This window comes from Lissotriton helveticus, chromosome 11 (genome assembly GCF_964261635.1).
Source record: "Lissotriton helveticus chromosome 11, aLisHel1.1, whole genome shotgun sequence".
In the NCBI taxonomy this organism is placed as follows: domain Eukaryota; kingdom Metazoa; phylum Chordata; class Amphibia; order Caudata; family Salamandridae; genus Lissotriton; species Lissotriton helveticus.
In genome coordinates this window covers 241,330,881-241,350,658 of record NC_136072.1, presented here as the reverse complement: position 1 = coordinate 241,350,658, position 19,778 = coordinate 241,330,881, and the positions used below count along the sequence as shown (strand labels likewise).

General features: G+C 43.4%; 1 protein-coding gene across 3 annotated transcripts in view; it reads right to left on the bottom strand.

Annotated features, from left to right (window-relative positions):
• Window positions 1-15,161, bottom strand: part of TSC22D2 (TSC22 domain family member 2) — a 149,857-nt gene extending 134,696 nt beyond the window's left edge. The window contains exon 1 of one of the 3 annotated variants that reach the window (XR_013602635.1): window positions 13,340-15,133. Coding sequence is in view for 1 of the 3 variants with exons in the window: in XM_078668052.1 (XP_078524178.1) it covers window positions 13,340-14,748 (1,409 nt within the window). In the remaining 2 variants the exon portion in view is untranslated. Of the gene's footprint in view, window positions 1-13,339 lie in introns of all 3 variants that reach the window. The other 2 variants (XR_013602636.1, XM_078668052.1) reach the window with 2 other exon arrangements.
• Between the last annotated feature and the right edge of the window lie 4,617 nt (window positions 15,162-19,778).

Here is a 19,778-nt window from a genome sequence, read left to right as displayed (position 1 = left end):
CTGTGCTCTCTCTGGTCTGCTTCATCGTCTGATGACTGATTTTTCAAGGCTCTCTGTTGGTACATCGCTTGGTAAAGGGATGCGTTGGGTGTTAGTGTTATGACAGCATTCAATTACAATCCAGTCAGTATTCTCTACAACACATCAGTCTTTGAATACCAAATTAAGCATTGCAACACCATTCTCAGTTTGTTACATCTGGATACTTGCAAGGGTTTTGACCACCGAGTGGTCTGGCCCAACTGCTACAAGTTCAGTGATCATTTGTTCTCAAAAATATGACCAGGAAAGCTGGTCTTTGCCAGAATTCAAGAAGTCTTGAGTCCAATGCAAGCTGAACCATTACAGCGTGGATAAAGGCACGATTTTTAACTAGAGCGACCAGTTAGCAGCTATTACATAAAGGATATGCTAGTAAGCGTCAACGCCGCCTGGCCACGGAATGTATCATAGATTTTCACGCTGATAATGGGATGCATTACATGTGCCCATATTTCATTGCTGAAGTAGTTCGACCAATAGATCTGCTCAAAGTTTATCTATTGGTGTTCCAATACTAAATTGAATGCTAAATAGTTTTTAAAAATTGGTGGTCTGAAGAAATTTTGATTGATCATAACTATTTATGACATTAGTACTCCTTCAACGTCAAGCTAGAAAGGCCCGCGGTACAATCTCAATTTGCCTACATTTTTAACATTAAACACAATACATTGAGATACACATTAAAAAGCATGAGTTTCTACATGTATGGGAGTACATACAACTAGAGAATTAAAATATTTTAGCAATTGGTAGCCAAAAATACTTTTTGCAATAACAATTCATTAAACACCAGCCATATGTAAAACAATTCGAACCAGCATGCAGGATTTTAGAGATTTTCAGTTGATATCATTTTATGCCCTCGGACACGGAGCATCTTGCTTCAAAACTTCAACATACACTGGACAGAATGGCGTCTGCAAGTACAAGTTAGAATTTACTTTGCATCATCTTTCACGTTCTACTCCTAAGAACAACCCATCATCAGTATCCCACCTTTCATTTCGATAGTGCGATCAGAAAACCTTACTAGCTAGGAGTCGTACAGAGAGAGGATACCACACTACCAGACTTATGGATGGAAGAAATATTAATATTCTTGGCATCGCAACACTGTAAAAGTTGCCAACTCTGGTAACAGCTGCTTGACTGTATGAGTTTTAGTGCTATAATTTGTAAAGTTTGCAACAAAAGTAATGATTTTAGGAGTAGAGAAGATGACCTCACTTTAATGTGGTTTCAACATTTATCGAGTTTCATACGCTAGCCTACTCTTAATATATTTAATCAGTGTCACTCTGGTTCACAATCTCTTCCTTTTTAAATGATAGATCAGGCTGGGAGAAAGGACTTGCATGACAAAATAGTGGAGTAAATAGAGCAAGATTAAGGAAACAGATGACAGGCACTTTTGGCAGAAAAGTCAGTGCGTAAGTCAGTCTAGAGACACAGAAAAAAATTGATGGGGGGGGGGTAGTGCTACCTTAATTAAATTGAGAATGTGCACCAGAAAAAACTAATTGGACATTGATAAGAAACCAGAGCAAACTTAAAAAAAGAATGAGACATTTAATTTTATCTAAATGTCGAAATTATACTAAACAAGAATCTAGGCATTTACTTACAGTACAAAGTGAGCTGAAAAGGACTACTAGACAGTGCAAGTGACTACATTTAAACCTTTTAGAATGAGATTCCCTCAACCTAAGAGAAGGGGAAAACGAAGTGTCCATCTAATGTGGTCAATGTGAATGGATACAAGGGTTTAAAGTGTTTTGGTAAACTCAATAGCACAGATCTGCTTGAAGACAGTACAGACTGAGATTCTACTAGGTAGTGATACAAATGACAAAACTTAAGACACTAGTATTCCATTTCCCAAAGACCTCCAAATGACATTGTTAGCAGGGTACTGCGAAATGGTAGAACCCCCTCCATTATCATGTATATTTAGATCAACGTCTCAGTGATACCAATTAGACACCAGCAGATTAATTTATTAAGTAGTTTTAAGATCAGGCACTGAAAAGCTGGGTAAGAGATCCTACCATGACTAGGTACAGGTTGGCCTCATGTGGTGCACGATCAATAGTTTAAAAATAACTAGATCTGTTCTTCCAAGCTTTAGATTATAAAAGGAGAGCAAAATACACTGTAGGAAAAATGGTAATGTCGTTTAAGATGGTGTGAAGCCTTTTTTTAATGATATCAGCGATTGTAATACACACTGAATCCAGATAACTTGCATTGCACATCATGCATACTGCGGACGACCGAGTAGAGTCTACAGGCAATGAGGTCAACTAACAAACAAAAATTGGCTGAAAAGCCAACAGAGATATAACCAGATCAGGCCGATCAACTACTAAAATGTTTTCATCGTGTGAGGAGAGGGCAAGGTTTTGTGCCGAGCTCTGCTTGAGGCACTTCTGTCCTTTTCTTCAAGAAACTAAAGAGAAAAAATTAAAAAAAGCTTCAGTCTACAACTGATGTCCAATGGAGATTTAAAAGTCCAGACTAGACAGCGGCCGAGAAAATCCTCCAAATAAGGTGCAAAAACCACTCTATGCGGGGGTTTCCATCTCACAGTGTATAGCACCATGGGATATTGGCGCCTCACCAGGAGACTGTGTAATGGATGAGCATATGGGGTGACACTATGTGCGTTGGGACGTCTGAATCAATTAAGTCACGAATAAATGAATGCTTACCTATTTTCAAAGATGGTGGAAGGGAGAGTCTCATTTGTTATGGCAGACCATAACTGGAAGTGCAAATAAACCATTATAGTGAAAGATTTCAAAGCAAGTTTTAACTTGCTGATAGACTATTTGGGCCTCATCACAAGTCATGAGGTCTCAAAAAGGCACAAGTCTGTTGTAGCTAACTAAGGATACCAGAGAGATTCCAATAATAAAGTTCACCATCCATGTGAACAGCAACTGAAGTAAGAGCTTTAGACGATGTTCTTCTGAAAGAGCGGGTCAGTAAGGTGAAACCACATCTGCACAAGTAAAGCATGCACAACTGTTGAGATACACAAGTAAAGAGTAGGGTACTACTCTGAACTGCCAGGCTGGTATTAATATATGAAACTAAGTCTGGTTGGTATTTACATCGGTATGGCACTGCGCCAAAAAAATACCATGGATGAGGAAAATCGCTTTAAATTACAAAACAATCTAGAATAAAGCTCCCCGCGAACTGGAGATGAGAAAGGGGTTCTTTAGTCCGACGCTGGACGCATTAGGACCTTAACCCCTTCGAGGCGGATGACTAGCTCAGCTCGTCATGAGTTCCGCCTCTCGTACGCTCATGACGAGCTGAGCTCGCCATGAACCGCTGTTTTTTTTAAAACCCAGCGCACAGCGGGAAAACCGCTAGCGGGCATGCGGTTAAAGTGATTCTTACGACTGCTGATCGCTACATTTGTCTTAAGTAATACATTCACCAGCAACTGCTATCAACAAGCAATAGGCTACCTTTAAGCACATTTGATGGGATAGAATGCCACAAGGGAATTAGCAAAATAAAAGAAATAAAAAAACGGTCAGAAGAAAATATCAGCCACTTTCTCTCTGCAGATATAGTGGTCGTCACTCCACTTACATGTGGGCATTTTTAAAGAAGGAAGGGAAAAGGAGGACATCCAACCAACACTGGCCACCACCATGACAGCCTATATGTACAACAAATCCTTTCCCAGGCATTCTGGGGGTGAAGATAAGCGTTGAACGTGAACGACTCGTAATTAGCCATCTAATGTGACTACAAGATATTACCTCTCTCAACCAGCCAACAATGATGGGCTAAAACTGTAAAACGTTATACAGAACTCAGATGATCAAGTGCAACGGTTAAGTTACACTTCCTAATATTAAACGACATACAATATAGGAAAACTATTCCCACTGGATATGGGCATTTATATAGTGATATGGTTTCACCAAGCCAACAGCTTTTATCTACAACCGTATGAAGTTCCATATAAAGCAGGAAACCCCGGCGGTATATTCAATGGGAACCATGCACAGAGAAGATAGAAGACAAAACACGTTTACGCATCCTTTGAGAAAATAACAAAACCAGAAACAAATTTGTTTACAACCGGCAGCAAAATCAGTGATCTAGGTAGATGGCCAGCGGCATCCAAAGCAAAGCTCTTAGAAAAATGTGGCACAGCCTTTGTTACATTGGTATTGAATCAGGCACCTAACCAAAACTGGGTGAAAGAGTGAACTACGTTGTTCCCGCACCATGGTAAACGTGCTGAGAAAATAGTTTAACCTGTAAACGAGGGAGTAGGCAAGTATCAACATTTTAATCTCCATAAAAATAATGAACTGCTGCCAATACTCCTAGCGCTCACTCCCTCATAGTTGGTTGCAGTGAACTACAGGATCAGGCAGGAGGCGAAAAAACTTCTCTAAAACAATGACAAACAGTTTAACAGTAGCAATTGTATTACTCCATTGCACCTTGGCCCTAACCAGGACATGTTTTGGTGGCCTACAATGTTGACACATATCGCATGTTTAGTGGATGGGACTGTAAAGGATGGATAAGGACTAAGTAGCAGAATCACTCGAAGGCCACCACTATTTAGGAGTGTGATCCCAGAACAAACATCACATTTACCAAGCCTTAAAAAACAGGGCCTATTAAAGTAGTTTCCCCGTTCACTCAATCATGCTTTTCCCTCTCACAGGACTGGTTATCCAATTCAAAAGTCTTAAAAAAAAAAATGTGGTGGGAGCGGATGGCATGACAACCATGTGTGTAATGAAGCAGGCACTAGTGCAACAGAATAACTTGACCTATCGAAAAATGTATACGGAGCAGACTAACCAACCAAAAATAAATCTTTCCAGGAATATTCATGAGGCGAGTAAGGTTCTTAAAGCAGTCAGGAAGAGGGGCCGCAAAGACTGAATAGTGTCAAAAACTCTAGTTCAGTTTGCTGCTTTACCACAGTGATAAAGAAATGTGTCTAATTGAAAAACCTGGTACTTTCCGTACAAAATGTCAGTGTTCTGAAAAATGACAACTATCAATGGCAAAGCCAAGAGGTCTGGCTTGCATTTTTCTGAACACATTGCACCAAAGGGATAAAGAAAAAGTGTGTTGATACAGTGTACTTTTGATATGTAAAATAGTCACTCATGCATTACAATGCAAGTACTCCTTAGGAAGCAGAATGATAAAAGCAAACAGCCCAAAGCATGAGGCAAGAAGGTAATACCATTGTGGGGTAGAGCAGAACCCAAGACCACTATGTTTAATAACTGGTAAAAATAAGTAAATAGACAGCTGAGTTGTCGAGCCAGATGGGATAGAGCACTAGAGTGACAAAGACTTTAGAAAATGTAAAAGAAATCCTCCAATGCTTTTGCTTGCGTAGCATGTGGAGCTTCAGTGCCTCTGCAGGTACAGTCTATACATCCTGCTAAAACTAAAATCAAGTTTAGGACCTTTCTTACAGTGTAGAAGAGATTTTTTAAACACATGATTCGCTTCAAAACTTTCTGTAAAGAGAAATGGAGAAAAGATTGAATCAGGGCTAGCTTTTAACGCACCCATGGCTCAGGGCATTTACTTTTCTAACTTTTTAAACCCTTTCAGATGTTAAGTAGGTTAGTTCTGGGTTAACGGGTGGCTAGATGGTCTTTAAAGAAAATACACGAGGCTCGAGAAAAGAAGTGCATTAACTGTGTTGCAAGGAGTAAGGAAGAAGTATTGCTTCAAAGGATGAACGTTTCGCCAAGATGTCTAGGATTCGGGCATAGGATATCTAAGCCAAGCAAGATCAACAGAGCGAAGGAAATCACAACCAGAGATTAGAAAGATCTAGCAACACTGGAAGAAGTTGTATAGAAACAATGTTGGCTCCATCTCAATCTCTACACAATTTGCTTGGAGATAATGTACAGGAATTCTCATAATCCAGCTGAAGAGCAGTTCGTTCTCTAGCATATAGGAGTTTGACTAGTGCACGTAGTGAACAGATTTGTGCAAACCAAACGTGAAATCGTTAACAGCTGTCACTGGCATCTGTTGACTACTGATTTAAAGTGAAGGATTGAATATGTGTGTTTTTGGTCCCATAATTTAAACAAGGTACTCGCTGGCTAGCACAGCAAGGGCTGCCGGATTCCCATTTGTTTCACAACATCCACAATGAAGGTCACTTACAAATACACTCAGATGAGCCTCCAGCACACACATGCTAACAAACTTGACCCTCGCTGTACTGATAAGAAAATGGATACGTTATGGTAGAAGACCATCCTAAGTGTCTTTGCTCTGCCTCACAGAATCTTCAGACTAAATATTATTTGTAAAGAAAATTTAATAACATTGAAGCACAACCTTTCCGTGCATTGACCATAAAGAATATTTAAGGTGAATGAAGGTTTAAATCTCAGCTGGGAAACTAGTTTTTAAAAAAATGACATCTGTAAGTGGTCTAAGATTTTTACATTTCACGCCACGCAGAAATAAAATCCAACTTTCGCCAATGCAGGTTTAATTTAACTTCTGTTATGTTCTATATTCTTTTGAAGCGTGCATATGCCCCAAATGGTGTCTTGACGCTAACAACTGTCACCCTGATCATAAACGTGTATAAACTCCAAGGATTTGAAAACTGTTTTCAGAACTTTCCTAAAATGCAGCAAACTGGATAGTTATATTGGCTAAAGTGGAAGGTTATTCCACAGTCTTGTTGTGCAGTAGATAAAGCTTCTGCCACCCTCATGAGGTTCGTTTGGATTTGGGAACCACTACATTTTTGGTAAAGGCGGAGTTTAGAATCCTGCTAGGAATGTACCACTTATACTTATGTTTAAGATATTCAGGACCAACTTTAGGGAGCTCCTTTTGGCCAATGCAGAGGGCTTTAAAGGCAATACGTTTTCTGATTGGCAGCCAGTGAAGCTTATACAAGGCCTGGGATATTGACTGAAATCTAGTAATGCCTAGAAGAACATGAGCTGCAGTGTTTTGCAAATTTTGAAATTCAAGCTGTTGACCGCGGTGTGAATTCTGCCACGGTGATGGCATTTTAATCAGTGGGCGGGGTTCGGACGGTCCCCGGCCGTCCCCCGCACACGCCCACTATCACGTGGGACAGCCAGGGGCCGTCCTCAGCATGGAACGGGTTAAGAGTCTGTCGTAAGTTCACATAAAGGGCATTACAGTAATCTATCTTAGAAGTACAAGGGTCACTATGACTATCTTTTGGAGGTCAAATGGAACAAAAAGGTAAAATCATTTATTGTCCTTACGGTGAGGAATGAAGAAGACGTGACTGCATTGATTTGTTCAGAAGGTTCAATTTGTCATCAACCAGAATGCCTAAATTCTTTACTTTTCTCACAGGTGGTGGAAGAGATCTTATGGCTTGTGGCTACCACATGGGGGCCAGAAGGAAGTGTCCTTGCCGAATATTGAGACCTATGGCTTATCAGAATTAAACTTAAGGCTATTATTTGTCATCCACTTGCCCACTTCCATCATGCAGTCAGGAAACTTGCTGGCTACCTTACAAACATTGCTTGATACAGACTATGATTTGCATATTGAATGCTAAGGAAAAACCAAAAGGAACTAATCAGACTGGCCAGAGGCCATACGTAAATATTAGAACGCATGGGGCTTAATGAGGATTCCTGAGGTACCCCACAACTGCTGAGCCAGATTAGGGCTTCAAGCTTTACTCACTGTAATGACGCACAATCTTTTTGGCAAAGTATTACCATTGACTGTAGGTGTCCCAAACTTTTTTTGATGACACAACCCAGAATTTTAGACACCACAGCAGCTCTCGTTCAGTCTGATGAAATATCACATTACCCCCAACCTGACGGAACTGCATTGGTTCCCCCTGCCAGGCCACATCACCTTTAAAAACAGATGCATCATTTACAAAGCCATTGTGCCAGCACACCTGCTTATCTTGCAGATAAGCTCACCATGTATTTTAGCCCTCAGCAAACAGGTAGACTGCAGACTTAGAAATGTAACACAAAAAAAAAAAAAAGAAGAAGTCCGCAGCCTTTTTTCTATGTATGCACCCAATATGTGGAACAACATCCCTACAGCCAATAGGCACACTTAAAATTAGAAAAAGTTGAATCTTGAGAGAGAAAGAGTTAATGGCATTTTTGTTCCTTTGGTGTTAAAGGTAGCAATCTGTTCTTAGTACCATAACAACTGTACCTGTCCACAAAATGTAAAATGCTACGTGGCTTTTTCAACAGCGACTCCAAATGGTTCCATGGTTCCAAAGTCTACTGGTAAACAATAGGTGACCATACTTTAATTAAAAAGAAAAAAAAAATCTGCAAATGTTACAGACACCACATAATATATGTCAGACTAAACATGTTGACATAGTAAGTGTGTTTGCTGCACATATTGCCTATTAAAGTAGGCTACATTTGCTTCTCAGGGCCAAAAGCTACTTGATCAGTTTATGACCATACAAAAATCAGTGTTAGAAGATTTCCTTGGGTACAAATTGTTATGCAAGAATTCTGAAACATTGTACAACTCACTTTGAAATATTTCACGGACAAAAAAAAAACTAACGAGATCACAAAACCTGTAGAAAATCCTTATATTATGCTAAACATAAGCAGTACTTATTTCAAATCAACCTAAAATTGGATGACTTGTTCCACTGCATCAGGCAGCACACTCAAGTAAAATATTTATGAGGCCAAACATAAATCCGAACAAGAAATCAACTTCCCAATTTCGAATGATCCCCGAGCTCAGTTAAATCATAACTACACAGAAATCAAAATAAAGAGACCAACCATTTAAGCAGAAGAATGTTCAAAATCAGAAGTTGGCTATTTATGGATGGGAAAGGAATACTGCATCAGCAATTCATTATGCAATCACGACATTGGCAAATGTATTGGACCTATTACACCTACCAAAATTTGGTGATATTTTGGGCCACGTAATGTAAATACACAAATGACTTCAGGATAGAAGTTTTAATAGCGCACATTTACATATTTTGGCACTCAAAAACAAACAAAACTCAGTTTAAAATTCTAAATATAGGTTTCATTCTGTGCATACTTAAAAATACTCCTATTAGCAATAAACGCCTTTTCTTTGCCCAAAAAAAAAAAAAAAAAAAAATCACTTTAGGTTTATACAAGTTGGGGGTAAACTAGGTTTTCTTCAATACCAGAGCGGTAGACCGAATTCACCAAACAATTATATGCATTTATTAATATTTGTATGCAGACACTAAGCTGTCGCTCTATACCCTGTGACAATATCCAACACATCTGACAAAGATGATTTTGTTGACTGATAGTTAATCATTGTGTTTAGTGCAGAGATGCTCATCAAAAATTGTACAAGAGTGCATTTCCTTTCCCTAAATAGGACACTTGTGTGAAAAATAAATCTATTTGAACACACTCTTCTGTATATTGATTGATAAGCTTGTCAGCAGTAAACAAGTCAATTGACCATCAAAGACGAAAAACCTGTTTAACAGGTGTAGAGCACTCCCAAGGTATAGAGACATGGACATGTTTTGGGATACGCACAAGCTAACTACATATATCATCAATTCTTTACAGAATTTGGCTTAGTCTAAGGTGTTGAAGTGGAGTAGTTTACTCCACACTTGTGCAAGGCCCCCCCCCCAAAAATGTTAGGGGAAAAAAAATAATCATTGCTAATCGGGAATATTTTTTAAACAAGCACAACATTTTTCAACATAATTTAAAAACTTAAACCGGACTGGATTTTTGCTTTAATCCAAGAATTTTTGTAGGTTCAAAGTAAATGTCATTGGATGTTTTCCCACTAAATTGTATTAAGAACAGTATGTTTACGAGCCATGCCATTGAATTGGACTCTCACTAGGGCAGTCAGTTACTTCAGATTTTTTCTATAGCAGTGCTTTCTTTAGACCAGGGGTAAAAATGGTTAGCATGAGGTCTAATCTGTGTTTAAAGATGCATTAGATTGGGATATTTTGTCAATTTTGACAAAAAACTCGCAGACCCATCGGCTTTTCTCACAATTTTTTTTATTATCTAACTTGGTAAATGTACATATCCATGTAGAATGCGACATTTCAACAAATCAATCTAAAGTAGACATTCTTTACTATGAATCCTGGCCCAGAAGTCGAAAACGTGTGCAACTTAGCCAACGTTAAAACACACAACCATTAGTGGAAACTGAACTAATCATCTTTTAATGGAAGAGCAGAGAGCCACCCATGGAAGCACACACATAGTTATACAAACGCCAAATGTTTGCAGTCTGGCTGATATGGTACACATTCCAAGAATGGCACGCATAGCCACTGACTGATAATCAGCTGGTGAGAAACGTTGTATTCTCTGGCACAGACTCCAGGAAAGTCAGAGCAAATGGACAAATTAAATCAAAATGCGGTGGGTGCACTCTCGCCCTCATGCATCGTGACTCTGCAGAGTTAAAGGGAGAACACGCAACCACCAATGAGCCAAACTGTTGGCGATAAAAAGCGCATCCGACGAGAATGGCGGAAAAAGTGGAATATATCAAATTAAAAAAGTGTGAACTAGAACTCTAGACTGAACGGTGCCAATCACAAATTCACTAAGAAAGGCCCCTTACTAGCTATCGGCGGATTAAAGTGCAGTTACCTGCTTGTGAGTGCCACCTGTTACGATACCAGGGGCATTAATCACGCATGCGCGCCAAGCTGATGAACTACACTTGCAAGGCACACAGATGAATGAGTACACAACGTGAATAAAGCACAGCACGTACTCTGTGGCATGTTGCACAGCTCCGCACAAGAAGCGGGCTCGTTCGAACTAAGGGGCCGATTAGGATTGCGGTGAATCCGCATCCTCCGGGCCGGCGGAAGCCACCGCCGGCCCGAAGGATGCTGATTCACCGCTGCGGTGGCTACGATGACCCCACCCCCCGCCAGATTAGGATGGCGGTAGGATCAGCGGCGGACGGCAGGTCTGTCCGCCGCTGATCCGCGGGGTGTAGCCTGCTATTTGGTGGCGGTGTCTGCAAGACACCGCCAGCCTAATTAGGTGCTTCTCCGCGGCGGTTTTTCCGCTGTGGAAAAGCATGTGGACCTTTGCTTCTGGGGGGCCCTTGTGGGCCCCCAGGGTGAAGGGGGGGGTGGGGGTGCACATGGGGGGTACCTATGGTACCCCCCTGCATTTGCATTCACAAAGCAGCAGGCACCGCGCGGTGCCTGCCGCTTTGTGCATGCAAAGCATGTAGTTTTAACATTGCGGCGGGTGCTGCTTCAAGCAGCACCCGCCGCAATGTTAAAGTTACAGGATGTGACCGCCAGGGTGGCGGTCACATCCTACTTTGCACGGAGGGACCGCCGCTGTCCCTGCGGACGGTCCCTTCACCTCTGGGGTGGCGGACGGACACATCCTAATAGGCCCCTAAGATTGGGGTTCAACAGCTAGCCACATGTAAATAGAAATTGGCGTTTTCGCCAACGGGAAGGTGAACGTGTTCACTAGGCACATCGCTCAAAACGTTCAGCCCGTGATCCTTTAATTAAAGTTCTGCATGAAAGTGAGGTGGAACCATGTTAAGTAAACATCAATAACAAAACAAAAAAAACTTTCACAATCAATCGACATTCTACCAACATGTTGTGGGAGTGATGTTTAGTGGGAGTGATTCATGAAAGAAAAAAGGAACAAGGCGTTGCCAATGCCAATAAGTGTGACCAGTGTCGGTCGTGTCATACTAAACTCGCCCTTTTGACTACTGCCATGACCAGTGACTATGTGGCATGGGCTTCACACATGGGTAAACGATCAAGGCCACGTGGGATGTGCTGTTGGGACCTGAACTCGTCTCAGGACTGAATTAAAAGTCTGTGAGGGGTTGTACTACTACTTGAAGTAAGGAAGCACGCCCCCCTCACACTGAAGCAACGCCCCCTTCACCCCATGCAGATTTTTCTTTTATCCAAGGCGGTGTCCAAGTGATCAAATACATTATTTGCTCAAGCACCACACCTCCTGGCATACGCCAGTAGGTTTCTTCACAGCTCCAGCTGCCAAGCTGGGACTATAGATTCGATGTAAATCTAGTCCCATAGTTTTCAGTTGGAACGAAACAAATGATCTAGTGACGTCCCAAGTGCAATATTTGCTCACTGCAGCACTGGGCTCCTTCTAGCACCGATGGTAATGCTCGATGCTAAATTAATGTTTAGTAAAACAGCGCTGCACCAAAGCTGCGTGAGGCAGAAGCAACTGACTGCTGGTTTTACATCATGCACAGCTAATCCATATAGAGAACACATCTAGTCACGAAAATGTACATCTTTCTAATAAGCATCTGGCAGGCCAAATAAAAGGCAGAAGCATAAAGGGAATGTGTAACTATTCACTAAAGGCTTTTAAGAAGACGCCACTTACAATTTACACGAGAGACTGTGTAAGTGGTTTCTTGGTGTGAAAACGTCAATATTCAAAATGCTGTTTAAAACTACGACTGAATTCAACCCGAAGCACCAGATGTGCTCCTCGAAGCAGCTTAATCGTGGGAGACATTTGAAGCAAGTCGCCACCTAGTGTAACTTGCTCGAAGTCCCTTTTATAGTGACATCTGCAAGCAAGATTAATCCGCCTATGTTTTAACGGAACGTCTTTGCAGACAATTGTTGGTAACATTTTATTGACCAGAATATAAGAAAAAACGACTAGAAGAGACTTTAGCGTTTAAGCAGGGGTTGGAAATCCCGTGAACGTAAGTATACCTTCACTAAACACATTTAGTCCCATGTGTTGTGATACACGAGAAGCCAGATGGCAGCATCACCACATGCAGTGGTTCAGGGCCTCCGTCATGGACGCCAATACCACTGGTGCATTCCAGAATCAATAGTGACAGCAGCATATAACGAAGGTTTCAAATAAATGATGGTTAGTAGATCCACCCCACTCTTTAATAGGCACAAACTGGTTCAAGGCATGTTTCGATTTAAAGTGTGTCATTTACACTAAAGTTTAGGCTTTGTTGTGTAACCTCCAGCAACAGCCCACTGTGGGCATTGCTTGGAGGCAGTTATCGCCTATATCTTGAGAAGAATAACTCATGAACCATTAGAAAGGATACTGGCACTATATGGAAACTAAGGTGAACAGACTTCTCCGAAAGGTTCGTGCAAAAGAGTTAATTTTAAAATACCAACACAATTCCATCATTTTAAACTTACCGTTTTCCCACACCACCCCTCAGTTAACCCCATAGAGACTACAAGTGCCCATACCTGTCTTCATCACCATCAACTGGAATGGATATACCAAATACAGAACGTGCAAGGGTGTTCATTGGAGTCGTTACTGGGAGATGAAGAGGGTTTGCAAGTGAGTCTAACATGGGTGAATTCGGGAAAGGTTTATGCTCTGCAATCAATGAATGTGGCGGCTGAGGTAGAGGCTCAGACTTTCTTCTGTCGTCTGTATGCGCAAAAGATGGAGTCTGAGAGGGACCAAGGTTTGAGTGTTGAAGGTTTGAATGTACATGGTTCCCTGGAAGCCCAAGGGGGTGGACGAGGCTGGCACTGCGAGTTACAGTTGTTTGGCCGCTCTGCTGCGACTGGACTACGGTAACTGAGGCATTTGGCATAGCGACAGGAGTGGCACAACTCGGCACAACAGGCACACTCGTGGCAGAGGCGCCACCGGGCACGTTATGAACTGTGCCAGTCACCGTGTGTTGGCCACTTGACACACCTCCACCCAGCTGCTGCTGAGTCACGGGTTTCTGTTGTACAAGTCCTGCAGGTGGCACCCCGGGCTGCACCACACCCCCTGCCTGCGGAATGACAGCAGGGTGACTCTGAAAACCGTGGCCGGGCATGGGTCCCTGGACAGTGGAGTCACCGACCTGTGCACACCCAGGTGAGTGATTCACCTGGCCCATGGGAAGACTGGAGACCGCAGTGCTGGGGACATTAGAGGGCACCTGCTGGGCAGGCCCCTGATGGGGGTGGACGGTCCTGTTGTGCATATACTCCGTCTGAGGAGGGTGAGAAGGGAGGCCATGTCCTGATGTGATCGTCGGTTGAGAGTACACAAAGTGCGAGGGTTGGCTCACTTGAATCCCGTTGTGTCCGGTCACCTGAGTCTGCTGACCAACGAGGAAGTGCTGCTGGGCGGCCTGGCCCGTCCTCTCCGCCTGCGGTCCAGAGCTGTCAGCCGGTTGATCGAAGGAAGGCGCTGCGTGGGAGACCCCCAATCCACTGTCCCTGTCTGTAGCAGTGTCGGCAGAGGGCCCATGCCGGATGCTGTCGCTCTCCCGCTCGTAGAACTCCAAACAGGTCCAGCGGCCCCGCCGGTAGGGCTCCCCCGAGCCGTGGTCCAACTTGATGACCCTGAAGCGGGAGCTGGTCGGTGCGGCGGGCAGGGGCTGCGGGGTGGTGCTTGGACTGCCCACGTTGTTTAGAGTCTCCTCGGAGGAACTGCGTCCGGCGGGCCTGGGCTCCTCGTCTTCGTCGGGGCCGCCGTCCACGGCTCGGGACACGTCAAAGACCTCGGAGGAGACGTCCCCGGTGCGGGGATCGTCAGGGTCGCCGTCCAGACTCTCGGTGTCCTCGGTGATGCTGCCGGTCGCCTGCGCCGTGGTGACGCTGGTGATCTGGAAGCAGCTCTTCTTCTTGGCCGGCATCTTGGACATGGCGAGGCTCAGGCGGCTGCGGGTGCTGCTGTCACTGCGGGTCACGAGCGGAAGGGGCAGCGGCGGGGCCCCTCGTCCATCCCCCTGGCCACCAATCACACGAGCGCGCCGAGGCCCTCCTCCGGGCTGAGGGCTGCGCTCGGCCGCCGCCGGGACCCGCTGCTGTCGCAGATACCGGAGCTGTGTGTCCCTCTGAGGCTACCAGCAACGACTCATGTCCCTGGAGTAGGAGGAGGGAGGGCGCACTGACGCGCCAACACCACCAAGGATACCGGGCAGGACCAGGCCTCCGTGGGCTTCAAGGTCCGGTCCGCTGCGCCGCGCTGAGGCTGACAGAGGGGAACTCAAATTCAAACTGCTCGCTCCGCTCTCCGCCTGGTAAGATGGCTAAAGACGGTGGCGCTAAGCACTGTGGGAGCGCCTCCCCCAAGCGCCTGCGCACTCCCTGGTGGTGACGCGCGGCCGCCGCCCCCCTCGGTCTAGAAGAAAAAGCGCGCTGCCGCGGTGCTTCCCGCGCGCACCAGGGTGTATGTGGCCGCGCGCCTAGTGCCGTTCTGTGACAGAGCTTAGAAACGCGCGCGCCCGCACTTTCTCGGACATAGAGAAGGGACGAGAACTGCCCGGAGGTTGCGCGGTGTCTGCACTTCAAGTCACGAGCACATAATGCACGTCCGTTTAAGAATGACGCAGGCGTTAAAAATGTTAGTATCCTGAAAAGATTCATAATATTCGTTCAAAAAAAGAAGGCGATTCTAATACAGTGTCGGTGTATTTATGCTGTGGTTCAAAACAGAATACATTGACAGGTAATCCTATTTTGCTGTGTACATTCTATTTATTAGGTAAAACGAATGTTTTCGTGTTTACGTCTGAAAGCTGAACCTCTTGGCACCTCTTTGACTGTCCTATTTCGAGTAGTGTTAGTCATAATGTCATGTCAGTAACACAAACTAGTTAAATGTTTCGTTGACAGGAGGTAGGTCTTTGGCGTTCGTGACTTCTTTGTATCCGTGTTTCGGCCCCGCCCCCTGCCCTCCAAGGACCGCCCCCTGCGCAGGCCTCAGGCAGCTGAATGTGAATTGGAGCACCGACGTCAACGCGCGGGCACGGGCATCAATGGAAGCATAACGCTGCGCGCGGTGGATGAACTGTCAACCTTGTGGCTTGCCATGAAACCGGGCTGCAAGAGGGCATCACGCTGGATGTATCCAAAGAAGCTAGCCATGAGCGGGCTAGCAGTGGCTATGCGTGTATGACTTTCACTCCAGATTTCTCCCAAGTTATAGAACCTTACCTTTGGCGGCTTCACCTTTAATGTTTATCGTCACTTAGCACTTTAGTACTTTTTTTTGTTAACTATTTTTTACCGTAACCATACTGTAGTGTGACAGATGACATGAGATATAAGATTTGTCATCAATTAAGATTTATTGATTACAAGGGCCCACAGGGAGCGGGTGTAGCTGGCAGTCACCGCGGCGTCAGCTGTCATCTGTCACACAGATCACAGTGACGTCACTTAAATACATTCTGAACATTCCATGGTGACACTGAGTGACGCTACCTAACGGAAAGGGAAAACATACTGGAAATACAACCTTTTGCCCCACAACAAGTACAACGTGTACAACATCTCCCTTTCTCCATCAAAAAACATAACATGAGTTTATTCCATAACATAGTCCTTAAACCTTGTAGGTAAGTTGATAACTCTACCCCCTCTGGAAGACAAACCCCCAGTGAGATTTATTTCAGTGCCCCTCATGCCTGTTACTTTAGATCCAGTTCCCTCTATATTGTTTTCTAACATAGAGTCTTCCTGAGTCGACACAATGTTCCCATTAACCACTGAACAACTTCTAGAACTGTCTCCCAATGTCATTGAACATCCTGGGCTGACACTGAGGTGCAACTGTTCTGTGCTATTAGACACATCGTCCCATTCCAGGACACTTTCATTCAGACTTTCATCTCCTTTTTCCATATTCTTCATTATTATTTTCTCTTGCCCATGTTTGAGCCTTACCACATCGTCTTTGCTGCGCCATCCTTCCCCTTCTATGAATACTGCACCACCTGACGCCCTACCAATTTTCATGGGTTTACTGAGTTTAGATTCTCCTTTGCTTATCAAGCCAGGCTTCTTTACTAACACCCAGTCTCCAGGTGCTATGCTTTTGTCTTTAGCCCTGCTTATCTTATCGGAATATACCTTGTTTTTCAATTGTTTATTTTCTATGCTCTCCTTCACCTTGAGTTCTTTTTCACACACTTCTCTTGCTTCAACTGTTGCTCCTTTCCAACCGCCTAATTTTGGTGTCATAATATTGTTACATTCTCTTCCCCTCATCAAAAAAAACGGTGTATACCCAGTTGCATCTTTTGGCGTATTGTTATACGCATTGATCTTTTCCTTAATGAATACTTTTACATCCATATCATTTGCAATGGCCATTTGGATTCCTTCTTTAAAGAATCTGTTTATTCTCTCGACTTGGCCATTGCTCTTTGGACTGTATAGAGGTGTTTTTTCCTGTACAATTCCATGTCTTTCCAAGAACTCGATCACCATTCTTGAAATCAGCTGTGAACCATTGTCCAACACCATGACTTTTGGCTGTCCTTCACTTTCAAACACTTTTTCAAGAAATGTTATGACCACTTCAGTTGTAACTGCCTTAACAAACTTGTAGCACACCCACTTAGTATAGTAGTCTGTCAAAACTATCAAGTACTTGCATGCGTCTCAGAGAATGTTGAAAGGCCCTGCAAAATCTATTGCTACTTTGGCCCAGGGCCCGTCGGGAATTTCCACTTTCTGCAGTTCATTCTTTTCAATTCTCCAATGTTTATCAGATTTTAAGCATTCCTCGCATTTGTCTACGTGACTCCTTATTTCGCTGTCCACACCTGGCCACCAATAGTACATCCTTAGAACGTTTTTTGTGGCTGTGGTGCCTGGATGCCCTCTGTGAGCCATTTTTATGATCTTTTGTCTGAGCTCAAATGGCGGCACAAAAACTTCTCCTCTTTTCAAGTAATTATTCTCCAGTGTCAGTTCATCACTCACCTGCTGGTAAGACCTAAGTTCACTTGGGAGATTTCTTATATGTGGCCAACTGGTCTGTATATACTTTTTCACTTTGGACAAGATTGCATCTTTTTCCATACATTCCTCCCATTCACTGTCCGATATCGATCCTTCACACATGACCGTTGCATCAATGTGCGCTACTACACATTCAGTGTCGTCTTGTTCCTCCTCCTTTTGTTCCTTTAGTGGCAACCTCGATAGGCAGTCCGCTCTACTGTTTTTTCCTCCTTTTATGTGCTCAATCTTGAAATTAAATTCCTGGAGTTTAGACATCAATCTAATCAATCTAGAGCTTGCATTTCCATTGCCTCTACCCTTAACATCCATCATATATACTAATGGTTTGTGGTCGGTTACAAGTGTGAAGCTCTTTCCCCACAAATAGTCTTTCAGTTTATGCACTGCCCACACGCAAGCTAAAGTCTCACGTTCGATGGTGCTGTAGTGGACCTCTGTGACATTAAGCTTCCTGGAAATAAAAGCAATTATATTCTCTTCACTTCCTTTTCTCTGGCAGAACACAGCACCTATTCCCTCATTGCTTGCATCTACGGTCACTACATAGTCCAGTTGTGGGTCATAGGGTTTCAGTGCAGGTGCATTCGCTATTTCCTCCTTGACTAACTTGAATGCTTTATTCTGTACATCCTCCCATTCATATGCTACGTTCTTTTTCAGCAATCTTCTGAGAGGTTCCACTTTTTCTGCATATTTCTGTATGAATTTAGCATAATATTCACTGAGGCCAAGGAACGACTTGAGAGTCTCCTTGTTTCTTGGTTCCGGGGCCTCCCTTATTGCACGTACTAAATCATCTTTAGGCAAGATACCATCAGCTGTTAGGACATGCCCTAGGTACTCAATCTCCTTTGTCATGAATTTACACTTATCTTTTGAGACTGTCATGCCTTTCTTCTCCAATACATCTAGAACCATTCCAATCAACCTTATATGTTCTTGTTCAGTTTTTGAATGTAACAGAATGTCATCTTGAAAGGCTTCCACCCCTTTCATTTTCCCAAACAAGACATACATGAGTTTCTGGAAAACCCCTGACGATGATGCCAGGCCAAAGGGAAGCCTCACATACCTGAACGCTCCAAACGGAGTGATGAAAGTTGTCAATTTCTTAGACCTTTCTGACAGACACACCTGATGATATGCGGCTCTTAAATCGATCAGTGAAAAATATTTTGAACCTGATGTTGACTGAAGAATGTCTGTGATTTTGGGTAGGGGATGGCAGTTTACAATAATGTTTTTATTAAGCGACCTCAGGTCTACACATAACCTAATATCCCCTGTCTTTTTCTTCTTTGATACCACAATTGCAGAAACCCATTCAGATTCTTCTGCTTCTTCAATCACACCTTCTTCCTTTAATTTATCAAGCACTTCCCTCAACTCTTTCCTTATGGATAATGGTATCGATCTAACTTTGTGTTTACTTGGTATAGCGCCCTCCTTTAGTTTGATGTCATGGTTGAACCCCTTCACACAACCAATTTCATCTTTGAACACTTCTTTGTGTTTTTCAAAAACTGTTTCTAAATCTTCATCTCTTTTCTCTATACAAATGCTGTTCATCCATTCCTCTCTCAAAATCACTGGATCCTTAGCCCCCGGTACTAGTATCACCCCTAATTGGGCTAGATCTCTCCATCCTACTAGTATACTACCTTTCTCTGCAACATAAATATTGGTTTCAATTACTCTTCCCTTGAAAGTTACAGTGTCAACAAAATATCCCAGCATATTTATGTCCTTTTCTCCAAACGCTTTCGGGTTTATATCAGATTCTGTCAGTTGTATACCTTTCCATTTTTCTTCAAAAAGAGTGTCAGATATAGTCGTAATGGGCGCACCAGAATCTGCAGTAAATTTTAGTTCAACCTCACCAATTTTCACATCACTGACAGGACCTTTTATCCTTCCT